Source organism: Panulirus ornatus, chromosome 19 (genome assembly GCF_036320965.1).
Source record: "Panulirus ornatus isolate Po-2019 chromosome 19, ASM3632096v1, whole genome shotgun sequence".
Taxonomy (NCBI): domain Eukaryota; kingdom Metazoa; phylum Arthropoda; class Malacostraca; order Decapoda; family Palinuridae; genus Panulirus; species Panulirus ornatus.
In genome coordinates, this window is record NC_092242.1 from 57,070,707 (window position 1) to 57,094,161 (window position 23,455).

Sequence of the window (23,455 nt, forward strand, 5' to 3'; positions counted from 1 at the left end):
TTTTGAAAGTAGAAAAACTTTTTCACTCTGAGGCAGTGTCCCATAGGCAATTTTTTCTGGTTCTTGTCCCCTTTTTCATACATATTCGCCATTTCCCTTGTCAGCAAGGTAGAGCTAGGAATAGAGGACTAAGCCCTTGAGGGAATATCCTCACTTGGCCCCTTCTCTGTTCCCAGTGCCACCGTGCCCCACCGGAAACAGCATCGCCACCCCCTGCATCAGTGAGGCAGCACCATGAAAACAGACAAAAAAGGCCACATTCATTCGCACTCAGTCTCTAGCTGTCATGTGGATTTTTTTTTTTTTTTTTTATATATATATATACCCACCAACCTTTTCCCATTACCGGCAGTGACTGCCTTGGCACTTGCAGTCCACAAAAAAAAAAGTGTGCTGAATTGTTGGTAGGAGGTGGATCCATGAATTGGCTGTAGACGGGCCCAAAATGAGCTATATTGCAGCAGATGCCTTTAAAGTTGTTCATGAAGAGTAAGGTGGTGCTTCCTCACCAAAATATTGAGGGTAGGCTGAGTCCTGGCCTGAATATTCCCTAGGAATATCATGATTTTAGAATGGTTCCTCAGAGAGAAAGGGTTTTTGACTTTGAAAACTTGCCTTTTTATATTTTTCTTTATTTCCTTACTATCAAACGTAGTAGTTGGATTTCCATAGTTGGTGTATAGTTTATTGACTGTGGTAGAGCAGTGTGAAATTGATGACTGATAATGATTTTATAAAGCATTATTTATGGAAATGAAATGATTTGTTTTGAAAGATTTGATACATGATTTTGAAATATATTTTGGGCCCAGGTTTGGACTCTGATATTGGACTGGGAGATGACCTGGTCTTACAGAAAGATACTGAATGCCATGGGTTCACTAGCAGTCACCATCTAGGTGTCCACAGTGGTAATACTAAAAATGTTTTAAAGTTGTTAATGATATATAGAATAATGAGTTACTGTCCTCATATGTATGATAATTGTCAGTAAAGTATCAAATGTATAGAGAATGTACTGTGGTACTTTTTGTTGCAGAGGGATGTACGTTTGAAAGGAGCACAAGTGTTTCTTCAGCATCATCTGGGTCTTCTCCAGAGGCACAGCAGCCATTGCTGCCCTTGCCAGATTTTTCAGACTTTACAGGTGTTGAGTATGAACCTTTACATGAACACTCCATATCAAGCAAGAAAATGGTATGTTGGATCATGCTCAGATGTTATTAGAGAAGTTTCACTTTGAATGCCTTGTGATGGCTCATTGTGAAGAATGGTTTGTTTAGAATGCATAATTAACTTTCCTTAAAAGCATGTTCTCAATACTTTCTTGTTATTATTGTAAATGATTAACAAAATTAACTTTCTTTTAGTGTTTTTTTCTGATTTTTATTTTCCATGTTAATTAACAGTGGCAATTGTAGAATACTTGTGCCATTTTATTGATAGGAGATTCATTAATTAGCTGGATGGGTAATTACCTTGCCATATTTGCCCATGCTTCCCCTTTTGTGGAGCTTCTGTAGCACTCAAGACGTTAGCTATATTTGCTTGGGTAGAACCACAGGTTAAAAAGCATTTTGATGTTGTGTGGTGAATGCAAGACAGTTGAGGAGTAATTGTTCAGGGTATTGAGTGTAGAAATTGCATCTAACTTGAGGGGGTTCTGGTGATATATTGATATTTGTAATTCTGGAGGGATTGGTGGTGCCTAGAATACGAACCAGAAAGTGTGTATAGAGTGTGTAAAGTGTGTAAAGAGTGTAGTTTTAGATGGATGTATGTTTCGTGGTTTAGCGTTTTAGACGGGCAGTTTATTAGTTCATATTGAAATGGTATAGTTTGAATATTTTGCAAGTGGAGAGAGAGAGAGAGAGAGAGAGAGAGAGAGAGAGAGAGAGAGAGAGAGAGAGAGAGGGCTGTGGATGTATGGGGCAGGTGTGAGGTGTTATTTGTGCTGTGGGGTTGGTGATGGGTAATGAAGTGATTTTATGAGAGGGATTATGTGCTGTTGCAAAGAAATAGTTGCTGGGCATAGTGATGTTGTTTTAATTGGAAGTATTTTTGTTTGGTTCAGCAAGTGCCAAAAGTTCATCTTTGCTAAAAATTATGATTATGCAAGCCTATATGCAAGCCTAGGACCCCTTTTATGGGGCTAGTGCAGCTTTAAGGCTGTGCTCCCATCAGGAGCAGGGAAGTGATAGACTCCTTTGGAGCAAGAACTCCATCAGTGAGACTTTACTGCTTTACATCCACTGATATAGAAGATATAGATATGTTTGGGAACTTTAACATGTACTCTGGAGAATTAATGTAGAAGAGTAAATGATCTATTGAAAATATGCAGTGGTTGAATTGCCTGAACAATCATAATGCAAAAACAAGCATGGCAAATCTTTTACCAGCATGTAGATGAACTGATCACAAAACTAGTGCCAAGTAAAAGAAGGTTATTGTATAGAGAAAGATACCGTGGGACAAATAACAATGGATGAATAAAGGAGGAGAATGAAAGAAAAACCAAGATGTGCAGCAAGCATAGACAAAATGGAACAGGTAGAAGGCAAAATAGTTAATGCAGACAAAGATATAATGGAATCATATAGAGGGGTATAGAGACTAAATGAACAAAAAGTCCTATTTGCTCACATAAACAAAGAGAACAAAAAGTCATAGGTTGGAGCATTCAAAAAAGGTGACAATGGGTGACCCCAAAAGAATATGCCAAATGTGTACTTGGCCAACATAAGTCATTATGCAGTAGAAGAGCACAAAGAAATAGATGATGAAATGTTTAATAACTATGATGAGCATGCACACACAAATATAAACTTCTCAGAATATGATGTAATTTAAGCATTGGATCAACTTGAAGAAAATTCAGCCCAAGGACCAAATGGGATATTATCAGTTCTTCTTAAGAAGACAAAAGAAACAATAGCCAAATCAAACCTCTTACAATACTGCTGAGGTAAAGCATAGACCTAACAAGCTCAGCTCATAAACATAAAAAGATGTGCATAAGACCTATGTACAAAAGAGGGTCCAAATTAAGGCTGAAGCAATACAGACCATTTAACATAACTTCACTTGTAATCATAGTATTTTTTAGAGATAATTGAAAATATGTAATGGAACATCTTATTTCAAACACATTCATTGATGAAGGACAGCATGGTTTTGTCTTTGGTAAAAGTACACAAACTTTACCACTAGCCCATTATAATGACATGTACAAAGTTTGATAGATGGGAAAAGAATAGACACTGTATTTCTTGATTTTGCCAAAGCATTTGATAAAGTATACTAAGGAGTGTTGATAAAGAAAGTTGCAATTCAGAATTTAAAAGGAAATTAGGAAAATGGATCAAAGAATTTTTAACCAATAGAAGATTCAAAAGTTGTTGCATTTTTTGTTTTATAGTTGAGACAGCATAATCAATTGAAGCACTAATCAAGACCATCACATTTGCCTTTTATGTGATATGACACCATGGTCTCATTTGTTCAATGATTTTGCAAAGTCTATGTAATCCTGTCAGCATTGTATTTGTTTTCCAAAACTTTAACAATCATGTTATGATGGTCAAGCAACTAAGGCAAGATCTTCCCATCTTGAAACAATTTCCGGGGTTATATAGATTGTTCACTTCCATAGATTCAGTCAGCTTGCCACTTAGGACTCTTTCAAATGTTTTACTGATGTGCAATATTGATGCTATCAGTCAAACAGTTTTTTAGAATTTTTTAGAAATGCTTTGCTTCCACCGTAGTGGAATGGTGTGATGTTGATTAGTTTCAGACTCTCAGGAATGATGCCATAAACATTGACTTTTTCATCATAAGATATTTAGTGTACATGCTAAATGTGTCTTATGTTTATTTATGAGAACTGAGTTCCATGAGTCTTGGCCTGGGGCTGAGTACATGGGCATACTTTCAGAGTTTTTTTGAAATCTTTTTTGAGTTGGTGATATTTGCTATGTATACACTTGTGAGATTACTGTTTAGGAAGTCTGTTGGGTCATTTACCTTTAGCATTGATTTTGGCTCACAGAATTCTTAATGCTTCACCTCTTGGAAGTTGTAGTATTAATTTCTGTTTTAAGTTTGTTTGTGGTCCTGGATTTGCATTTTGCATGTAAGTAAAAGTATTTTGGGTTATATCTTATTGATAACCACCTGGTGGTTTGATCGAGTAAGTAATGAAAGGGTAAAAGAGATGTGTGGTAATAAAAAGAGTGTGGTTGAGAGAGCAGAATAGGGTGTATTGAAATGGTTTGGTTACATGGAGAGAATGAGTCATGAAAGATTGACAAAGAGGATATATGTGTAAAAGGTGGAGGGAACAAGGAGAAGTGGGAGACCAAATTGGAGGTGGAAGGATGAAGTGGAAAAGATTTTGAGTGATCGGGGCTTGAACATAGAGGAGGGTGAAAGGCGTGCAAGGAATAGAGTGAATTGGAACGATGTGTTATACTGGGGTCGACATGCTGTCAGTGGATTGAACCAGGGCATGTGAAGTGTCTGGGGTAAAGTATGGAAAGTTTTGTGGGGCCTGGATGTGGAAAGGGAGCTGTGGTTTCCGTGCATTACACATGACAGCTAGAGACTGAGTGTGAACGAATGTGGCCTTTGTTGTCGTTTCCTGGCACAGCCTCGTGCGCATGCAGGGGGAAGGGGGTGCTGTTTTTCATGTGTGGCAGGGTGGCAGCAGGAATGGATAAAAGCAGTATGTATGAATATGTACCTGTGTATATATGTATATGTCTGTGTATGTATATGTATGTATACGTTGAAATGTATAAGTATGTATATGTGCATGTGTGGGCATTTATGTATATATATGTGTATGTGGGTGGGTTGGGCCAGTCTTTCGTCTGTTTCCTTGTGCTACCTCGCTAATGCGGGAGACAGCATCAAAGTACAATAAAAAAAATGATATATCTTACTAATAGTTTTTTCTTCATTTTCCTGTGTTTCATATGACATTTTTAGAGTGTGGTCTCTTTTCCAGAAATTCATTTGATAGGCTTTCTTTCATTTGTTGGTGAGCTGTGGCTTCTTTATGTCTGCTGATTTTTTCATCTGTAAAGTGCTCGTCTTTCTCATTATAACCTAGACCTTTTGTGATTTTGTGTCTTTGGTATATGTCTGATGCATATTTGGAGTACCAAAGTGGTCATGTGAACTGCATCTTCCTGAGTACCTGTGGTGCTAAGCAGTGATTCCCATTGTGCCAGAGACATCTCATTGATCATATCCTCCCAGTATATCCATATACAGTTAAAACTGAAATTACTGAAAACACCTCCACTGTTTCATGTGTTCTTACAAGGCAGTTTATCATCCAAGCTTGTCGTTTTCCCTTCAGTCAGGTTGTGATCAGAGTATAAGGTGTTTGAGATGGTAATATCACAAATTATATCCACATAGTTTGTAAAGATTAAGTAAAGAATGATGTTTCCTCTGGATGGTTTTGTTATTGTTGGCTGAGGGAGAACTTTTCACATCGTGTGAATAACTCTCTTTGTTGCTGCTTTTCATTTGAGCTGCTTTCAGTGTTGGTATTTTCTGCTGTGATCTTATTTCCTGACTGTCTTCATTTAATGTGTGATAGGTTGAAGTCTCCTAAGACAAATATATATGGAACTGGGGTTTCCAGGAAGTTTAAGACATGATTCTATGTTTCTTATTTGTTCTGTGAATTCATGAGGCTTTGGATCTGGTGGTCTACAGATTAATACAGTGACTGGTTTTGGTTTTCAGTCTTGATGAGTGCTTCTTCTGTATCATTTGAGAAGTTAAGGAGTTCTGTTATTATGAATACATGTACTGTAAAAACAGTCCAACTCCTTCACATGATCTAGTTTTGTTGCTTCTGTACAGGTTGTACTTTGGGATTCACAACTCACTATTCATATGATCTTTTGTGTGTTTCATTGAAGGCCACAAAAACTGCACTTGATTTGTTTAGCAGGCCACTTATTATTAGGGTTTTATTTGTTCTGTGTGATTATCTGTTGTGTTGCTGTGGGTGGTTGATTTGCTCTGTTCTGCTGAACTTGGAAGACTGCTTTTGGTTCCCTTGCCATACTGAAGGGGAAAGCCAGTGTTATTTACTCCTCTGACAGTTTACCCTTTCCTCTCTTTGGCCCTTTCTATCATCTTTAGAAAGAAAGCATATTTTGATGGGCACTGGGGATATGTCTCATTGTCCCTTATATTTGGTGGTTCTCAAAGTATTCATCCAAGCATTGCTTAAACTCTTGTTTTTCTCTGCATAATTCTGGATGGTAGAATCTGCATCTTTCCCTTGATGGTGTTTACTTTTTTTTTCTAAGCCAGTTGAAATTTTTTAGGGTGTTTAGATTTGCATTTTCCTCAGTATAATATGCCAATCTTACCATACATGCAATTTCCCTTCATATATTATCTACAGATTTTGTCCAGTCCTCTGAGTTGTTGTTCATTTACTTCATTGTATTTCACCCTATCCATATTTGTGACCAAGCCTGAAAGAGATTCCTGGCTTTTGCTCTCTTCCTCCCACACCCTTTCCATACCTGAGTCAGTGTCATAGTCCCTTTCTGCACTCACATCACGACTAGAAGTTTCCTGACTTTCCTTCACTTTCTCTTTTTTTTTCTTTTTTTTCTTACCTGAGTAAGTTTCCTTGTCTCTTTCTGTAAACATGGTTGTCATTTCCTGTCTTCCACTGACCCCCTCTCCTTCCATACCTAGATCAAGATTTCTTGTCACTTTCCTAACCTTCACTCTCATCGTAAATTTTCACAGCAAACTCTCCTTCTGTAGCTGTGTCAGGGTCTTTAACACTCCTTCCAGACATAATGAAATGCTTACACTTACTGTGGATGGTGTAAATAATGTGGAAGGTGAGAACACAAACAAATGTATTTTTGCATTTGGTTGGTTATAAATCACATAGTATTTTGTGGTGACAATGTAAATGTGCATGATAAGTATACAAATACCTCATATTATATTGATATACAGTAGCATGTTCAGATAATATTGTTTTAGACCATGAATATATGTACATACATATGAATTTTGTTTGTTTTTTGTTTTCCAATTCCATAATCACTACAGCGTACTGTCCCTTTGTTGAAAATTTGAAATCTTGCTACTCAAAATGTTATGATGATGCCTTGCTGTTGTGTGTTTGTGAAAGTACAGGATATCAGTAAGTTGATTTAGATAGATGTGGGAGTGTCTAGGTTGTGTTATGTTACCATGTGAGTGATGTGGTAATGATACCTCTACATGGATAAATCTTAGTGAAACAGAAAGAATGTTGAAACTCTTGCCATGTGCAGTTAATGCAGTACTGTTATGTGAATCAGAAATTGAGTTAGATAGATCTTTAGGCCTCTTTGATGATATACGTAGATGGAAGCTGTTTTTGTCAGGAATGCATGATGTTTACATTCTTGAAATTTGAATCTGATAATGACATATTTCTTTCCCAGCATGACCCTCTTGACTTATTTGTGGATGTGACGGATATCCCAAACAAAATTCAGGTAATTTTTGTGAGATTTTTTCATCTTCAGCAAGGATAAGGATTTGGTGTACTTATAGTGAGTAGGTTTTGGACTGGCATATATGTAGCTAAGATTCATTTAAAAGCTATAGTTACCTTCAAAAGAATTAATGTTGATGTTTAAAACCTTTTAAATGTGCATGCAATTGCTTTATGTAGCTCTTTTTTTTAGCTGCAGCTTTATGTTGTCTTTGTTTATCATATTTAAATCACTAGTATGTATAATTTTTTTTTATTATACAGAGAATGAAAGCCTTTTTGTTAAATTCTGGTTGGAATTTTTGCATCTGTTAACCTGGAATAGAAATCTATTCCTAATTGAGCCACATTGTTTTAGTTTGGGCAATTCTGTATAAAGTACATTGATGAAAGTTTTATTCCTTTCCTATGTGGTCTTCCTTGTGAGTAAGAGATATTCCAACACTCATTGTATCCAATGAGGAAGCATTTCATGGTGTAGCAGTTAGTGTTCTTGACCGTGACGCATGCAGGGGTCACCCAGGGTCAATCACATAGGTTTGAATCCTGGTTGAGGCAGTTGTTCCACAGTCAACCCAACTCTTCATTCATCCCAAGGGGTTTGTTGATAAAATAGATACTTGGCTCAGGCTAGGGTATATACATGTGTATGCGGGTGGGTTGGGCCATTTCTTGTCTATTTCCTTGCGCTACCTCGTTGACGTGGGAGACAGCGATCAAGTATTATAAGAGGGTGTGTTGAAATGGTTTGGAAACATGGAGAGAATGATTGAGGAAAGATTGACAAAGAGGATATATGTGTCAGAAGTGGAGGGAAGAAGGAGAAGCGGGAGACCAAATTGGAGGTGGAAGGATGGAATGAAAAAGATTTTGAGTGATTGGGGCATGAACATACAGGAGGGTGAAAGGCATGCAAGGAATAGAGTGAATCGGAACAATGTGGTATACTGGGGCTGATGTGCTGTCACTGGACTGAACCAAGGCATGTGAAGTGTCTGGGGTAAACCATGGAAAGGTCTGTGGGGCCTGGATGTGGAAAGGGAGCTGTGGTTTCGGTTCATTACACATACAGCTAGAGACTGAATGTGAACGAATGTGGCCTTTTTTTTGTTCTTTCCTGGTGCTGCCTCACTGGAGGGGGGGGGGGATGCTGTTTCATGTGTGGCGGGGTGACAACGGGAATGGATGAAGGTGGCATGTATGAATATGTACATGTGTATATATATGTATATGTCTGTGTCAGAGGTGGAGGGAGCAAGAAGTTGGAGACCAAATTGGAGGTGGAAGGATGGAGTGAAAAAGATTTTGAGTGATTGGGGCCTGAACATACAGAAGGGTGAGAAGTTTGTAAGGAATAGAGTGAATTAGAATGATGTGGTATACTGGGGTTGACTTGCTGTTAGTGGACCGAACCAGGGCATGTGAAACATCTAGGGTAAACCCTGGAAAGGTCTGTGGGGCCTTGGTATGGATAGGGAGCTGTGGTTTCAGTGCATTATACATGACAGCTAAAGAATGAGTGTGAACAAATGTGGCCTTTTTTGTCTGTTTTCCTGGTGCTACCTCGCTGAAGCAGGAGGTAGTGATGCTGTTTCCTTTATGGTGGGGCACTGCTGGGAATGGACGAAGGCAAGCAAGTATGGTACTGTATAAGAGGGAGTTATGGTCCAGACTGAAATTTTCCAAGTCTAATTCTTATGTGGGGACAATACTTAGAACACATCATGTAACTTACTGGGTTCCTCAGAAACCTAGGATTCTGTGAAAGCTTGCTGGAGTTCCATGAGATCTTTCATGAGAGATTTAGATAGAGAAATGAAATGATTCTACAATGGTCATTTTATTTTTATTTTTGAAGGACAATACTGTGGTTGTTAGCTGTCTGATGAACAAATGCTCTTGCAAATCCCTGCTTCTTGTAGAGTAAATGTAAAAGGCTGGCTCCTTGCGATTGTCCTAAGGCCTTCCTCTCCAAGCCTCTTATCTCCAAGGAGAGTGCACTGTTTTGACAGATGCACTGTCAAGATTAGACTGTGTCAATGAAATGCCTGTCTGGGAGAAGGCTTTATGTTAGATTTTTTTTTTTTTTTTTTTTTTTTTTTTTTTTTTAGTGACATTTCAATTTGATGGGGTTGTTAGGGAGGTAAATGCAAGAGTCTTGGAAAGAGGGGCAAGTATGAAGTCTGTTGGGGATGAGAGAGCTTGGGAAGTGAGTCAGTTGTTGTTCGCTGATGATACAGCGCTGGTGGCGGATTCATGTGAGAAACTGCAGAAGCTGGTGACGGAGTTTGGTAAAGTGTGTGGAAGAAGAAAGTTAAGAGTAAATGTGAATAAGAGCAAGGTTATTAGGTACAGTAGGGTTGAGGGTCAAGTCAATTGGGAGGTGAGTTTGAATGGAGAAAAACTGGAGGAAGTGAAGTGTTTTAGATATCTGGGAGTGGATCTGTCAGCGGATGGAACCATGGAAGCGGAAGTGGATCATAGGGTGGGGGAGGGGGCAAAAATTTTGGGAGCCTTGAAAAATGTGTGGAAGTCGAGAACATTATCCCGGAAAGCAAAAATGGGTATGTTTGAAGGAATAGTGGTTCCAACAATGTTGTATGGTTGCGAGGCGTGGGCTATGGATAGAGTTGTGCGCAGGAGGATGGATGTGCTGGAAATGAGATGTTTGAGGACAATGTGTGGTGTGAGGTGGTTTGATCGAGTAAGTAACGTAAGGGTAAGAGAGATGTGTGGAAATAAAAAGAGCATGGTTGAGAGAGCAGAAGAGGGTGTTTTGAAGTGGTTTGGGCACATGGAGGGAATGAGTGAGGAAAGATTGACCAAGAGGATATATGTGTCGGAGGTGGAGGGAACGAGGAGAAGAGGGAGACCAAATTGGAGGTGGAAAGATGGAGTGAAAAGGATTTTGTGTGATCGGGGCCTGAACATGCAGGAGGGTGAAAGGAGGGCAAGGAATAGAGTGAATTGGAGCGATGTGGTATACAGGGGTTGACGTGCTGTCAGTGGATTGAATCAAGGCATGTGAAGCGTCCGGGGTAAACCATGGAAAGCTGTGTAGGTATGTATATTTGCGTGTGTGGACGTGTGTATGTACATGTGTATGGGGGGGTTGGGCCATTTCTTTCGTCTGTTTCCGATCTATCAGCCACCAGAACCTCCATTCTACTGCTGACTTACTTATTTTAAGTTTTAGAGAAGGTGCAGTTACAACATGCTTTGTCCATGGATTGAAATTATTTGAACATGATTCAGCTTTTCATCCAGTACATCTTCTCCAATTAGTCTTTTTGAGGAAATATCTTTGTTCTCCACAGCAATTCAAATGGAAGCTTTTGAAAGCCCCAGATCTTTTAGAGTTTGATCATTTTTCTGTTAGGTTAGCTGACAAGCATCGTTTTATGAAAATTCTGAATATTATGGCCTTTGGCTCTTTAAGGAGATTTAGTGTATTACACGCTGTATCAGAATCTTCTCTTTCATGACAGTCTGTTATGGGTTAAGACAAACATAAACCCTAGATTTTCGGTTAAGAATGAAACTGTTAAGTTTATTAACAGGTTTATTGTCATGAACTCATGGAAGAATTCATCAAGAGAGTATCATGCGTTATGCCCAGTTAGATATCGAAGGAGACCTCTTTAGACCACCAGAGATTATTGAATTGACCATTGATTTCTGTGCCCTACCACTTAACACCCCCTTTTGGCAAGGAATATCTCTACATGGATTGTGGAACTTGTTAGCTAAACTAGATTTGACACCAGAGCACATGTGGTGAGGAAAGTGGCCTCTACCATAGCCTCCCATGGAATTTTCTTGTTGGAGGAAACCAAGTAAATGGGTGTTTGGCACCTCTTCCACCTTAGTCAGATAGTGCCTAAGTATAGGCATTTGCATCTGTCCTGTATGACTCTGGCCCAGGATTTCTCTTTCACATGAGACATATTTCAGTGTGCTGTTGAATTACTGTTGAAGGCATAAATTTTGCATTTGTGTTTAGCCTTCTTGTCTGATTTTTTTCCTCTAAGCCCTCTTCCCTTCATGTGGGAATGTTCTTATAAATTCAGGATAGATCTTAGGGGTTGTCTTGCCCAGCCTAGCTTTTCCCTCTTTTTTCTTTTTTAAAGAATCTCTCTCTCTAGGATTGACTTTTTTGGTGCTGATGCCCACAATCTATGAATTTTGAGCAGTCAGGCAACTTGTAGAAGGAAGTTGATAATATCATTGTTTAGGCAGACACAGGCACAGACTTTCTTGGAGAATAATCTAAAGAATTTTTCATGCTTGCTGGACACTGCCTAGGAGAGAAATTTTTTTTCAATAATCAAAACGAACTTCTTTTTTCTCTCTCTTTCTCATAACCACAAGAATATTACCCGTGTATTCAGTGTGTGTTGTGTGAGGCAACTGTAAGGGCAAGGAGCTGGAAACCTTCCTCTCTCATATTATCGCTATATAAACAAGAACAGAGAAATAAGCCAAGCAAGGATTTTTCATGAACTCAAGCTGAGGTGTCTGAATGCATTTATATAATTGCAAATAGTATGAAAATAAGGGGGAAGTAGGTGTTATGTTTTATAAGAGAAACCTAGTTGCTCTGGCTCTGAGTTGGAAAGTTGAATTGTGAGGAAGTTCAGTGGTTCAGTTGCTCCAGGTAACTAGTGAAGAACAAAGAGATGCATTGTATATGCCTATTTGTACATGTGGAGGTAATTGTACACTAATGAGGCACCATCACTTGAACATTATTTGCTGCATTGACTATGTCTTCAGTAATTTCATTTGTAGTCATTTACCACTTATACTATAGCAGTACTTTTTCACATTTTTCTTAACAAATTTCATATTCTTTTTCATTTTCCGTCCTCCAGTTGTTCTGTCTCAATATCTCTCAAAGGACTGTTCACTGTTTGTGTCATCAGTTTTGTGATAGAAACTGAGAAGTTGTGATCAGGTCACTGCCTGCTTTTAATCTTCAAAAGAGGTGCTTAAAGAAAGGTTTTGTGGTTATGATGCAAGTGATCAAATTTTGATGTTAGGGTATCATAATTGAAGTGTAGGTCTCGCTGCAGTTGAGAGTACTATGGGGGCTGATAACTCTGGTGTAAATGAAAAGGGAGGGAAAGTTGAGTTGTGTGTTGAAAGAGGAATGGTGATTGGGAAAGCATAGTGCAAGAAAAGGTACATTCATAAGTTCAGTATGGTATAAGTTGTTGAGTGGGGTAGGGGCTCATCAGGAATTAATGGATTATGTGCTGATTGACAGGTGTTCATAGGAGAGGTTGACAGACATAAACATGCTAAGATAAGTGGCAAGTGAAATGTTTAATAATTTCTTGATGGAGGGGATTGTAAGGATATGATAACTTTTAGAAAAAGACAAAATGACGTATATGTAAAAGATATGATGAAACTGAGTGAGCTTGGTATTTATGCAGTGATACATGGAGATATTGCATGAAGAATGGAGGATAGTGAGAATACTGGCAAATAAAAGTAGGGTAGTGAAAGAGTGGAAGGTTTTTAGGAATGGAGAGCTTATATGTGCAGATAAAGTGCATACCATGTGGAAGGTGGGATATATATAAATGAGACACCGTAATGAGTGATGGAATAAGGGAGTGAAATTCCTACTGATACTGAAAAAGGAGGTATGGCCTCCGTAGTTTACTGGTTAGCATTCCTAACTGTGATGCTTTCACGAGCTTCCCAGGGTTGAGCGCATAGGTTCAAATCCTGATTGTGGCATTGAGTCTACAGTCAACCCAGCTATTCATCCACCCCTTGGGGTTGGTTGATAAATTGGTACTTGGCTCATGCAAGGTAATATATGTATATCTATATTGTGTTAATGAGATGGCCTTGATTAATGCCTCAGTTGCCTGTGTCATCTCAGCTAATATGAAAATAATATATATATATATATATATATATATATATATATATATATATATATATATATATATATATATATATTTTGCTTGTCAGTGCAGGAAAGGGGTGCAAGTGATTCAAAAAAATGTAGAAGAAAGTGTATGGAGGATAGGAGAAAGTTGAGAGCCAGAAGAGAAGACAAATGAAAGATGGAGCAAAAAAGATGTTAAATTTCACAGTTAAGAAAACATTTTGGAAGGAGGTGAACAGTGTATGGAAAAGAAGGGAACTATGGTAGCAAAAGCAAAGAAAGCAGATGGGGAAGTACTAACAGACAAAGATGTGAAAAAGAGATGAGAATTGCTGAACATATTGAATGGTAGGGAAGTGGATGTGGTATATGTGTGATGAGATGGCATGTGGAATGAGAGCTATAGAAAATGAGAAGATGAAAAGAGAGTTTGTAAAGGCCTTGTACAAGATGAAATGTAGGAAAGCATCAAGAGTTGATTGCAGTTGAACTCCTAAGAAAAGAGGTGATGGTTTTGTTGATTGGTTAATCAGACTGATTTGCATTTGTGTGGCACAAGGAGAGGTGCCTGAGGACTAATAGAGGGCAAAATCAGACTGATTTGCATTTGTGTGGCACAAGGAGAGGTGCCTGAGGACTAATAGAGGGCATATTTTGTGTCCTTATACAGAGGCAAATGGAAAGTTGATAAAAATGTAACGAGGTTTTATTGGCAGACTAAGACTGTGTGCCTTTTGCATTCATTTTTTAAACAATTATGTACTGTCTTTTATATTTAGGTATACATTAATGAAAGAGGAATATTAATTGGTAATTTTATATGATTGATATATATACTAATTTGCTTTGCAGTCTAGGGACGGTGAGTGATTCCTTTCATATGTTAGGCTATAATTGTTATATTTCTTTACCGGTGACATTACATTTTTCCTGTTTGTTTAATAGGGGCTATAACAGTTGTATGAGATAAAGCTGAAATAAGTCACTCTTGCAGTCAGCTTTATATATTTATATTTTTGGATTGATAATGAGTCTTGCTAGTGATTGTTGGGCAGATTTTTGGCTAGGAAATTAGAAGATTCTTTTGAAAAATCTTTTGTATTAGTGTCTTTTCCCTCAGGGCCAGGGGACTCATAAAGTAGCTTTTTGTAAAGAGCTACTGTAGTAAGAGTTCTTGAAAGATTGATGAAAAGGACATACATTAAACCATGTACTTAAGAGAAGCTACATAGGCTAGGGCCTACATGAATGTGCATCAGGGAAGAAGTATGCAAATGCCATTATTAGGTCATTACAATGATACATATGAAAGAGTACTGCAAGGAAAATGAATGGATATTGTTTTTGTGTGGAAAAACATTTGCCACAGTAAATGACTGAATGATTCAAAGTGGTAACAAATGGAACCATGTAAGAGGGAGATGTCCTGTCTAGAGTACAACAGGGAACATTATTAGCCTCAGTACTCTTTATCAGACATCAGCAATAAAGGAATGGAAAGCATAGTTGCTGATTACAGTAAAATTATTTGATCAGAAATTGAGCCATAGGAGATGAAAAGAGATTATATACAGTTTACAAATTGGCAAAAGTGATGCTGATGGAACTTATTTAAAGTAAAGTTGAGCAAGTGAGTTAAGGAACATGTAAGAAAGGGATAAAAAGTGGAACAAATGTAGAAAATCTAGATGTCATCATAAATGAGAAACTAGAATTAGATAATGCATTGAGAAGATTGCACTACTAAGCCAGGTGATGAGTGGTATGATTCTGGGAGAAATAAGAAACATGTGTGTAACAACTACAGAAACATGTAAAGAATCCTTGACATGTTAAAATCAGTCCCAGATGAACTAGAATAGATACGTATGTAATTCAGTTGGCAGCTGACAGTCTTATTCATCAGGCAAAGTGTTTGGTGAGCATCATGGCAGAATCTTGTTGGTACTCTTAAGTAGGCAGATGCTCTTTCCTTCTCCCTCACAAAAAAATATAGATAGATAGAAATACAAATAAACAGATATTATTAGAATAAGATGAAAAGATGATTTTTTTTCTGTTTTTCAAAAATACATTATCTTTTATCTTTTGTATTGTGATTTGTAAAAAGAATGTAGCTATTTAACTAAATTAACATTGAGAACATGAGCCAATTTATACTGACTCTTCAAATATTGCAATGCAAAAGTATCCTTGCAAAATATTTTCTTATTCAGTTGCTTTGGGTATCTGTTCCTTTGTTAGTGTTGCATAATGGTCTAAGTACATCTGTGGCCATCACCTATATGATAATGTGTACCTTGAACAGAAGGGAGAAACTTTGCTTAATATTCTTATTTAAAGAGTATTACTGTCATGTGCTTTTTATTTTTTATTCAGATATATCATTTTTCTAAGTGCATTAGTTGCACTGTTTATAAGAATTATTGATCTGCTAATTTCATAAGTATTTATGTGATAGCATTGCTCTTTTCTTTAGTTTATTTACCATGAATGATGCTTTTGTGTAATATTGTATGAAATTTTAGGTATATCACGTCATTACTTATGTATAAAAGCATGCCGTAACACAAATTGCTGTATGACTGCTCTTCTCCATATGACAGATTGTATTGCACGTTGCTGTTTGTTGTCACGTTATACCACTTTCCACCAGATTGTATCACAGTGCTTACTTTTGTATCACATCATAGTAGACTATAACATTCAGCATCGGGCTGTTACAGACACATCCCATGACATCAGTCCATACTAATATTTTTCAAGACACCATACCACACTAGGTTCCACTTCTTAACATCATACTTTTTTGCGATATTACCACATGACATCATGCCAATTCAGTTAAATTACATCATAACACATTATCCATATGTCTGTTAAGATTATGTTTTTCTGTTAATGACATTCAAATTAGGCAACATGTAATCTTCCTGAGATTTTTCTTTTTTTTCATGAGTCATCCTGAGCTTCACCATTTAAGAACATACCAGCAGTTCTCAATATAACATTTTTTCAAGAACATCATGTCTTTTGGCTGTTGCACATGTTAGCTCTTTCCAAGTACAAGTGCCTTCCATGAAGGAAATGGGAATGTTTGAAAACTGTTAGGAATATATTAGCAAGTAAACAAGAGGAAGAGTAGAAATAGGGAGACATAAGAATTAAGATAGAAAGAACAGGAAATGGTAAAAGATGTAGAAATTAGGGATGATCTTCAAAATATGATTTAAGCTTAAGAATGTATGATATGCCTGGAAGTTACAGTGCTATGAGCCTGCTGCTAATTTCCTTGAGATTGTACCTGAATTTTGCTATACATGTATCATTTCGTACATTATCACTCAGCAGTGTCATATTTACTTGTTAGATTTAAGAAAAGATTTGTATCATGTCATAAATTGTTGTCCTTCCACGTTATGTAAATTACACACCACTTAATTTCAGAACATTTGATTTGATTATGCCTATCTCTTTTACCCTACCACTTGAAATTATACAGTACCATAATGAATACCACTGTATAGGTATCTTTGTTTGTATTTAGTGGTTTAGAGCAAAGAGAACTTCTGTATGTTGACTTTGTGGTAATGTAGTTCTAATTTGATAAAAAGAGAATTAGTGCACATTAGTTCATTTCTTGTGCTTGAATTAGTTTTCTCTTTATCACAAACAGATGTTTGCATGTAAGTGTTGTGTTTACATGTGTGTTTAACTTCTGGCACTGACGCACTTCACTGAACCTCCTGATGGACCTTCCCTGTATGTTTTTAGCACCTGTCTACAAGGTACTGTACAAAGGTGCCTTTTTAAGTTTACCTCTTTAAGTATGAGTTATTTTCTTGCTTTTGTGTTGCTTAATGTTAAACCACTGGTGAACTTTATCCTATTACTTTTTGTTTTGTACAGCTTTGATTTTTGAGTAATGACTCTTATATGGGTTGTATTATTATTTGCTCTCAAAATATATGTTTTTCTTTAACTCTGACTGTACTTAGTTCATATATTTTGCTAAGACATATTTCTTGAAGCAAATGATAATGAATTGTTGTCACTGAATATCTCCTTTGCATAATTTCTTTTATGTTACTTTCGTGAATGGTTCTTTCAGAGTATGTCTTTGTCATCAGAATTATGCCACAAATTGTCAGAATCAGTGATTTTTGTCATGATAGTTCATGATATTGGAATGAATTAAAATTTGTAAAGGCTTAGAGAAAGATTCTGCAGCTGTACTTCTGTTCTAAGTATTACTATATGGGATAGAAGTTTTACACCTATGGGGCCCCATCTCTTGAACATTCTATACCATCAAACATTCTTTTGAATTTATGTATGCTGCATGGAATGACCATGTCTTCAGTCACTTTTTCACTCATCCACCACTCTTATACTGTAAGAATATTTCTTTACATCCTTTTTTACAATTTTCTTACTTGATTCATGTTATTTCCTCTAATTGCTCTCTCCCAACATCTCCAAAAATACTTCATCCTTTTTGTCAGCCTCTTTTAAAACCTTAAAGGTTGTGATAAGATTATTCCTCAGTCTTTTCTCTTCCAAGGTGGGTAAATTTGAATTTAGCCTTCAGCCTTTCCCTGTACATTAGCTCTCCTAATATTGGTTCCATCTCTGTTGCCTTCCTGTGGACCTCCCCTATGAGCTCTTTGAGACCAAACTTGAGAAGCATATCATAGTTTTGGCCTTATGTAGGGTATGAATAGCTTGTTAAAGATTTTTTTATCCATATTCATGAAAATTATTTTGATATTTCCTGCAAACAGTTGACTGTCTCCTTAATTGTTGTCCTAATATGGGACTTTATTAATAAGGAGGATGCCTACCCACACAGAATCCTGAAGCTTATATATCCTGCAAGGTAATAATCATATTGAGGCCATCTTCCATTTTCTCCCATCACTGTTACCTTTTTCTTTGAATAAAAGAACAATAATAGTTTTCACCCAATCATCAGGCACACACTTATGTTTCTGTGTTAAATTACATGCAAATGCATTCACCCTGTCACACTTGAAACTTACTAGAGTAAATTATCCAATAACCTCAGGAGAGTTTAGATGTTCAACTGCCAGTGTTGCATTTTACGTACATTTGAATTCAGATTTCACTTCCCTTTGGCAAGCTGCACTTTCATAGACTAACTAACTAACTGCTCTTATTCACATCACAGTGCTATCCTCTCACTCTCATACAAATTGAGTCCCCTTTAAAAGGATACAAGTAAAAGAAAGAAAAGTTTTTATTCACTGAGGTTGGCAACACTCCTTCATTCGATTTGAACCTGTGAAGTTCCCACTGTCAATCTCCATTTAAAGTCACAGAAATTGGCACTGTCAAACTGAATATCTAATACATATGCCACTCGAGGGGCCTCCTTATATTTTACTCCCCTCCTTCCTAGTACTTCATAGGCATCATTCACTTTAGATCATCCAAAATCTTCAAAGAAACAGGTATCTTTACTTGGACGTATTCCTACAACCACTGTGTAATTACCTATTTGTAATTAATTATTTGTGCTGTGCAGGGAGAGAGTTTTGCACTTCTTGGGCCCCATCTCTTCAGCACTCTCCACTCGCATACAACCTCATGAATTTTTGTATGCTGTCTGCATTAACCATATCCTAAGTGAATCCTTTTCATTCATCCACCACTTATACTATTAAAGTATTCTTTTTGTTATTATTTACGTTTTTTTTTTTTTTTTTTTTTACTTAATTTCACATTATGTTGTCTGGTTGCTCTTTCCCTGTATATCTCAGAGAACTGTCCATTGTCCACTTTTTCTATCTTTTGAAAATTTAAAGGTTATGATCAGGTTGTCCCTTGTGTGTATATGTGTGTGTGTGTGTGTGTGGAAGAAACAGTTGTGTGGGTATTCATGTGATGCTAGAGACTGCGTGAATGAATGTGGCCTTTGTTGTCTTTTCCTAGTGCTACCTCACGCGCGTCCACGTGGGGGGAAGGGGTGCTGTTTCATGTGTGGTGGGGTGGCGACAGGAATGGATGGAGGCTGCAAGTATGAAAATGTACATGTGTGTATATGTATATGTCTGTGTATGTATATGTATGTATACAATGAAATGTATAGGTATGTATTATATGTGTGTGTGTGTGTGCATTTATGTATATGCATGTGTATGTGGGTGGGTTGGGCCATTCTTTTGCCTGTTTCCTTGTGCTACCTCGCTAACACAGGGGACAGCGACTAAATATGATAGTAATGATAATAGTTTTATTTTCATACTTGATCACTGTTTCCCACCTAGAGAGGTAGCTCCAGGAAGAGGCGAAGAAAGGCCACAGCTGCTCACATGTTTTCTCCAGCTGCTGTGTGTAATGCACCGAAACCACAGCTCCCTATCCACAACCAGGTCCCACAGACCTTTCCATGGTGTACCCTAGACACTTCACATCCCTTGTTTCAGTCCACTGACAGATAGTACTATCAGTGATATTCATCTCCATCAATAGTCTTTGACTCTCATAGGCAAGTTATTAGTTTGTGATAAAAATTCCCTTGGAAAAATATTCAGATTGTTAAGGTGAGACAAGAGATTGTATTGAGACATTGTTTTGAATCTCATTTTTTTTTTTTTTTTTTACATAGAATCTTCCTTTTTTCAAATGAATTCACTTTACTTTTTTCATACTTTTCTTGCTGAAATAAAAGTGCTTAGTTACTTAGCATACAAAAGATATTGCAATTTATTGTTGATTTATATGTTGAGGTTGGATTAAATGATAATTTTCATATATTTACAAAGGTCATGCAGGTTTTATGTTTTTCCCTGCTGTTCATGGATAATTGATACACTTGTATCATTCCCCTGGAGCACTTTTGATGATCTTTTTGCTACATTTTTCGTAATCACATTTTTGTGAAAAATTGTATTATGATTGTGTTGTGATATAATTATGCTAGATGTCTGAAATAACTTTTGATTACAGGCATGCTTCAAAGATAATTGCTTGATTAAGTTGTAGCTACATATATATTCTGTATTTGTTTGCTGTGATTGATACAGCCACTGTACCAGGATGCATTCGTGAGTCTTTTTTCATAATTGAAAACGAAATTGAAATGATAGTTATTGTATTGAAAAGCTACATTAGATTAAAATAAATGGCAAATTTTTATTATTTTCCTTGTAGAATGAAATTGTGCTCAGAAAGTGTGTGAAATTGAATCCTAGATGAAGATGAATTCATTTTGTTTACAGCCTTTGCTAGGCCGTTGCATGGTGGGCTCTGATGTTCACATTGCCTTGAAGTACAAGGATGCATTCTATGTCGGCTGGAACTGGGAACGTCTTCGTCAGACATGTGTACTGCTCAATATGTCCATCCTTGTCAGTCTTCTGTGTGTGGGTGTCGGACTTCTCATTCAGGTAAGCACTAGGATTCATTTCTTAGTGTACTATTCTGATAGTAATTTGCACTCTTTAATGCACCCAGGACCTTAACCCCCACCCAGTTATTCACCTCAGCCCCCCATGGTTGCACCTGCTGCCATATCCTCTTTGTAAGTACCTATAACACTCCTCTTTCTCTAAATCCTTCCAATTCAAACTTACTTTCAACCATCCTGCTTTATCTCCTCTCTGTACTTCATTACCCTAATCTTGCTCATGCTTCCTTGCGAATTTCTCATTTCACATACTCTGTTCATCCATCCATCCATAATTCATCCTTGAGACAGACCCACTTCCACTGGGGACCATTTACCCTTCTCTCTTCCTAATCACACATATGCCTTACTCTATCAGTAAAACTCCTCACTACATTCATTAATTTTTAATTTAACCCATATATGCATAGCACCCACCTTAAGGCCCCCCTGCCATCCTTATCTGTGCCACATACAGTTCACTCTCTTCAAAGCAAAACACCTGGTTCACATATCCTTTTCCTCTCCTGAAGCCATACTGCTCCTCTTCGTTCAGTTGATTTGTGCATCTCAGTGATCATTCCTTCATAATCCTTACCAGTTATAACCCTCCTCACTTTTTTTCCCCACTTTCCTTTATAAAGGCCATATACATGCCAGTCCTTTGGCATTCGTCCTGAGCTTTACAGAGGGTGGATACCCTGAATGACTAAACAAGAACACTGTCACCTCCTTCCCTTTGTATAGTTTGATAAGAAACAGTTGTCTGAAATTCTGGTGTACTGTATGAATCTATTTTATACAAGATTTGAGATATCCATTTTGCTGTTTTTCATTGTGGAATCTATAAGACAGGAACTGCAGGGAAGATACCTATATTCTATGAGTTGTATTACAGAACATAGACCAGTTATATGGTGTACATTTAATTCTGTTGTGCTAGTTTTGTCACATTTCCTCAGTATGCAAACCTGTTTCTTCAGGTTTATTATCTTCAAGAAGCTTGCAGGGCTCTTCAGGTGCTTTTCCATGACAGAAGAAATGTCAATCGGAAGAAATGCATTCACTTGGCTCCTTTCATTAGGGTAGGTTCCTCAGGTGGAGATCTTTGCCACCAAAACGAATGCCTTGGAGTATGTCCAGTGATCAACAAAGGACAGTTCAGCAGGTGCTTTGATCATGAAGTGGAACCATTAGAACCAAAATTTTTCTTCTCTCCCTAAAAGGAACTTCTCTAGAGAAGGGGGTCAAGCAAGGATGTTCCCTCTAAGGCTCAGTCCTCTTTTCTTACGCTACCTCATTGATGCTGGAAATGGCAAATATGTATGCAGTCTGTTGTGGATGAGAGGGACTAGGAAGTGTGTCAGTCGTTGTTTGCTGATGACAGCTCTAGTGGCTTATTCGGTCTAGTGCTTATTCGGGTGAGCACACATTTTGTTCATTTAGGAAGCCTGAATATGCTCTCAGCAATGAATATATTGTTTTCCATGAAGACTGGTTCTCTGCCCTTGACATGGCTTGTATGTTAAAGCCCATGATGGAACAAATGTAGCTCCAAAGCTGGCCCATCTAAAGAGCCTTCCCATGGAGTGTATTAACAAGAGGTCATTGGCATTCCTCAACATCTTATTTAGTAGATAGATGACCCCATCAGTTGATAATCTTTGATACATGATACTAGATTTGCCTCCTTTTGAGGCAGAAGTTTGCTAATGAGTTCAGGATACATTTAGGTGAGATTAACTGTTTTTGCTATATATTTGAGCTGGTTAAAAAAGTTTTTTCTTAAACCCTTCTCCTTTCTGTTGGTTTCCTCTCATAGCTTGCTGTTTCCTTCTAGGGCAGTGTACTTTGAGCAATTTACCAGGTTGCTTTTCCTGCCCTTTCTTCTTGTTCTTTTCTATTTAGAAATACTTTTCTCTCAACCAATGGTGACTACCACCAGGATATCTGTGTTCTGAGAACTGTGAGGCTACAAGTGTGACTGATTAGTCAGTTAGCAGGACAAGTAACATCGTGTCTGTTTGAGTGGAGGTTGCTGATTAACAGAGAAGGACCCAGTCCAAAATGAAGACTGCAAAGGTGGTTAGCAAAGTGAGAGATGTAAGTCACATCAGAAGATGGGGATTAGAGGGCTTTAACCCCTAGGGTTTTTAAAGAATTTTCCAAAGCTCATCGAACACTGCCCCAAAGAGAAAGTTTTTCGTTCTCCAAAAATTTCCTATTTCTTTGTGGCAGAAGGCAAAAAGTGGGTATTTTGGAAGGTGTCTTGAGTATGTCCTTATTTTTTTTATATATGATTAGGTTCACCATTTGAAGAGTCTCTGTATGGCACTTTTTCTAAAACTCATCACATGTAGATAGCATGGATAATATGTATAACAGAACAGAAAAGGCAAATATGAATTTGCAATAATTATTACTCAGATAAGGAGGCCAAGTGAGGATATTTCCTCTTAAGGCTCAGTCCTCTGTTCTTAATGCTACTTTGCTAACATGGGAAATGGCAAATATGCATGAAAAAAAAACACAGTCTAGGTCTCTATGTCAATAGTATGGGATGTAGCACACTAGATATGAATGCATAAGATTT

General features: G+C 37.5%; 1 protein-coding gene across 10 annotated transcripts in view; it reads left to right on the top strand.

The window, feature by feature from the left end:
• The window catches only part of LOC139755542 (amino acid transporter heavy chain SLC3A2-like), a 123,169-nt gene that overhangs the window by 64,594 nt on the left and 35,120 nt on the right, over nucleotides 1–23,455 (top strand). For 5 of the 10 annotated variants that reach the window (XM_071673954.1, XM_071673957.1, XM_071673958.1 and 2 more), the window contains 4 exons: nucleotides 813–911; nucleotides 1,040–1,197; nucleotides 7,491–7,544; nucleotides 20,696–20,863. In XM_071673954.1, coding sequence (XP_071530055.1) covers nucleotides 813–911; nucleotides 1,040–1,197; nucleotides 7,491–7,544; nucleotides 20,696–20,863 — 479 coding nt within the window. The remainder of the gene's footprint in view (nucleotides 1–812; nucleotides 912–1,039; nucleotides 1,198–7,490; nucleotides 7,545–20,695; nucleotides 20,864–23,455) is intronic. The other 5 variants (XM_071673959.1, XM_071673960.1, XM_071673961.1 and 2 more) reach the window with 2 other exon arrangements.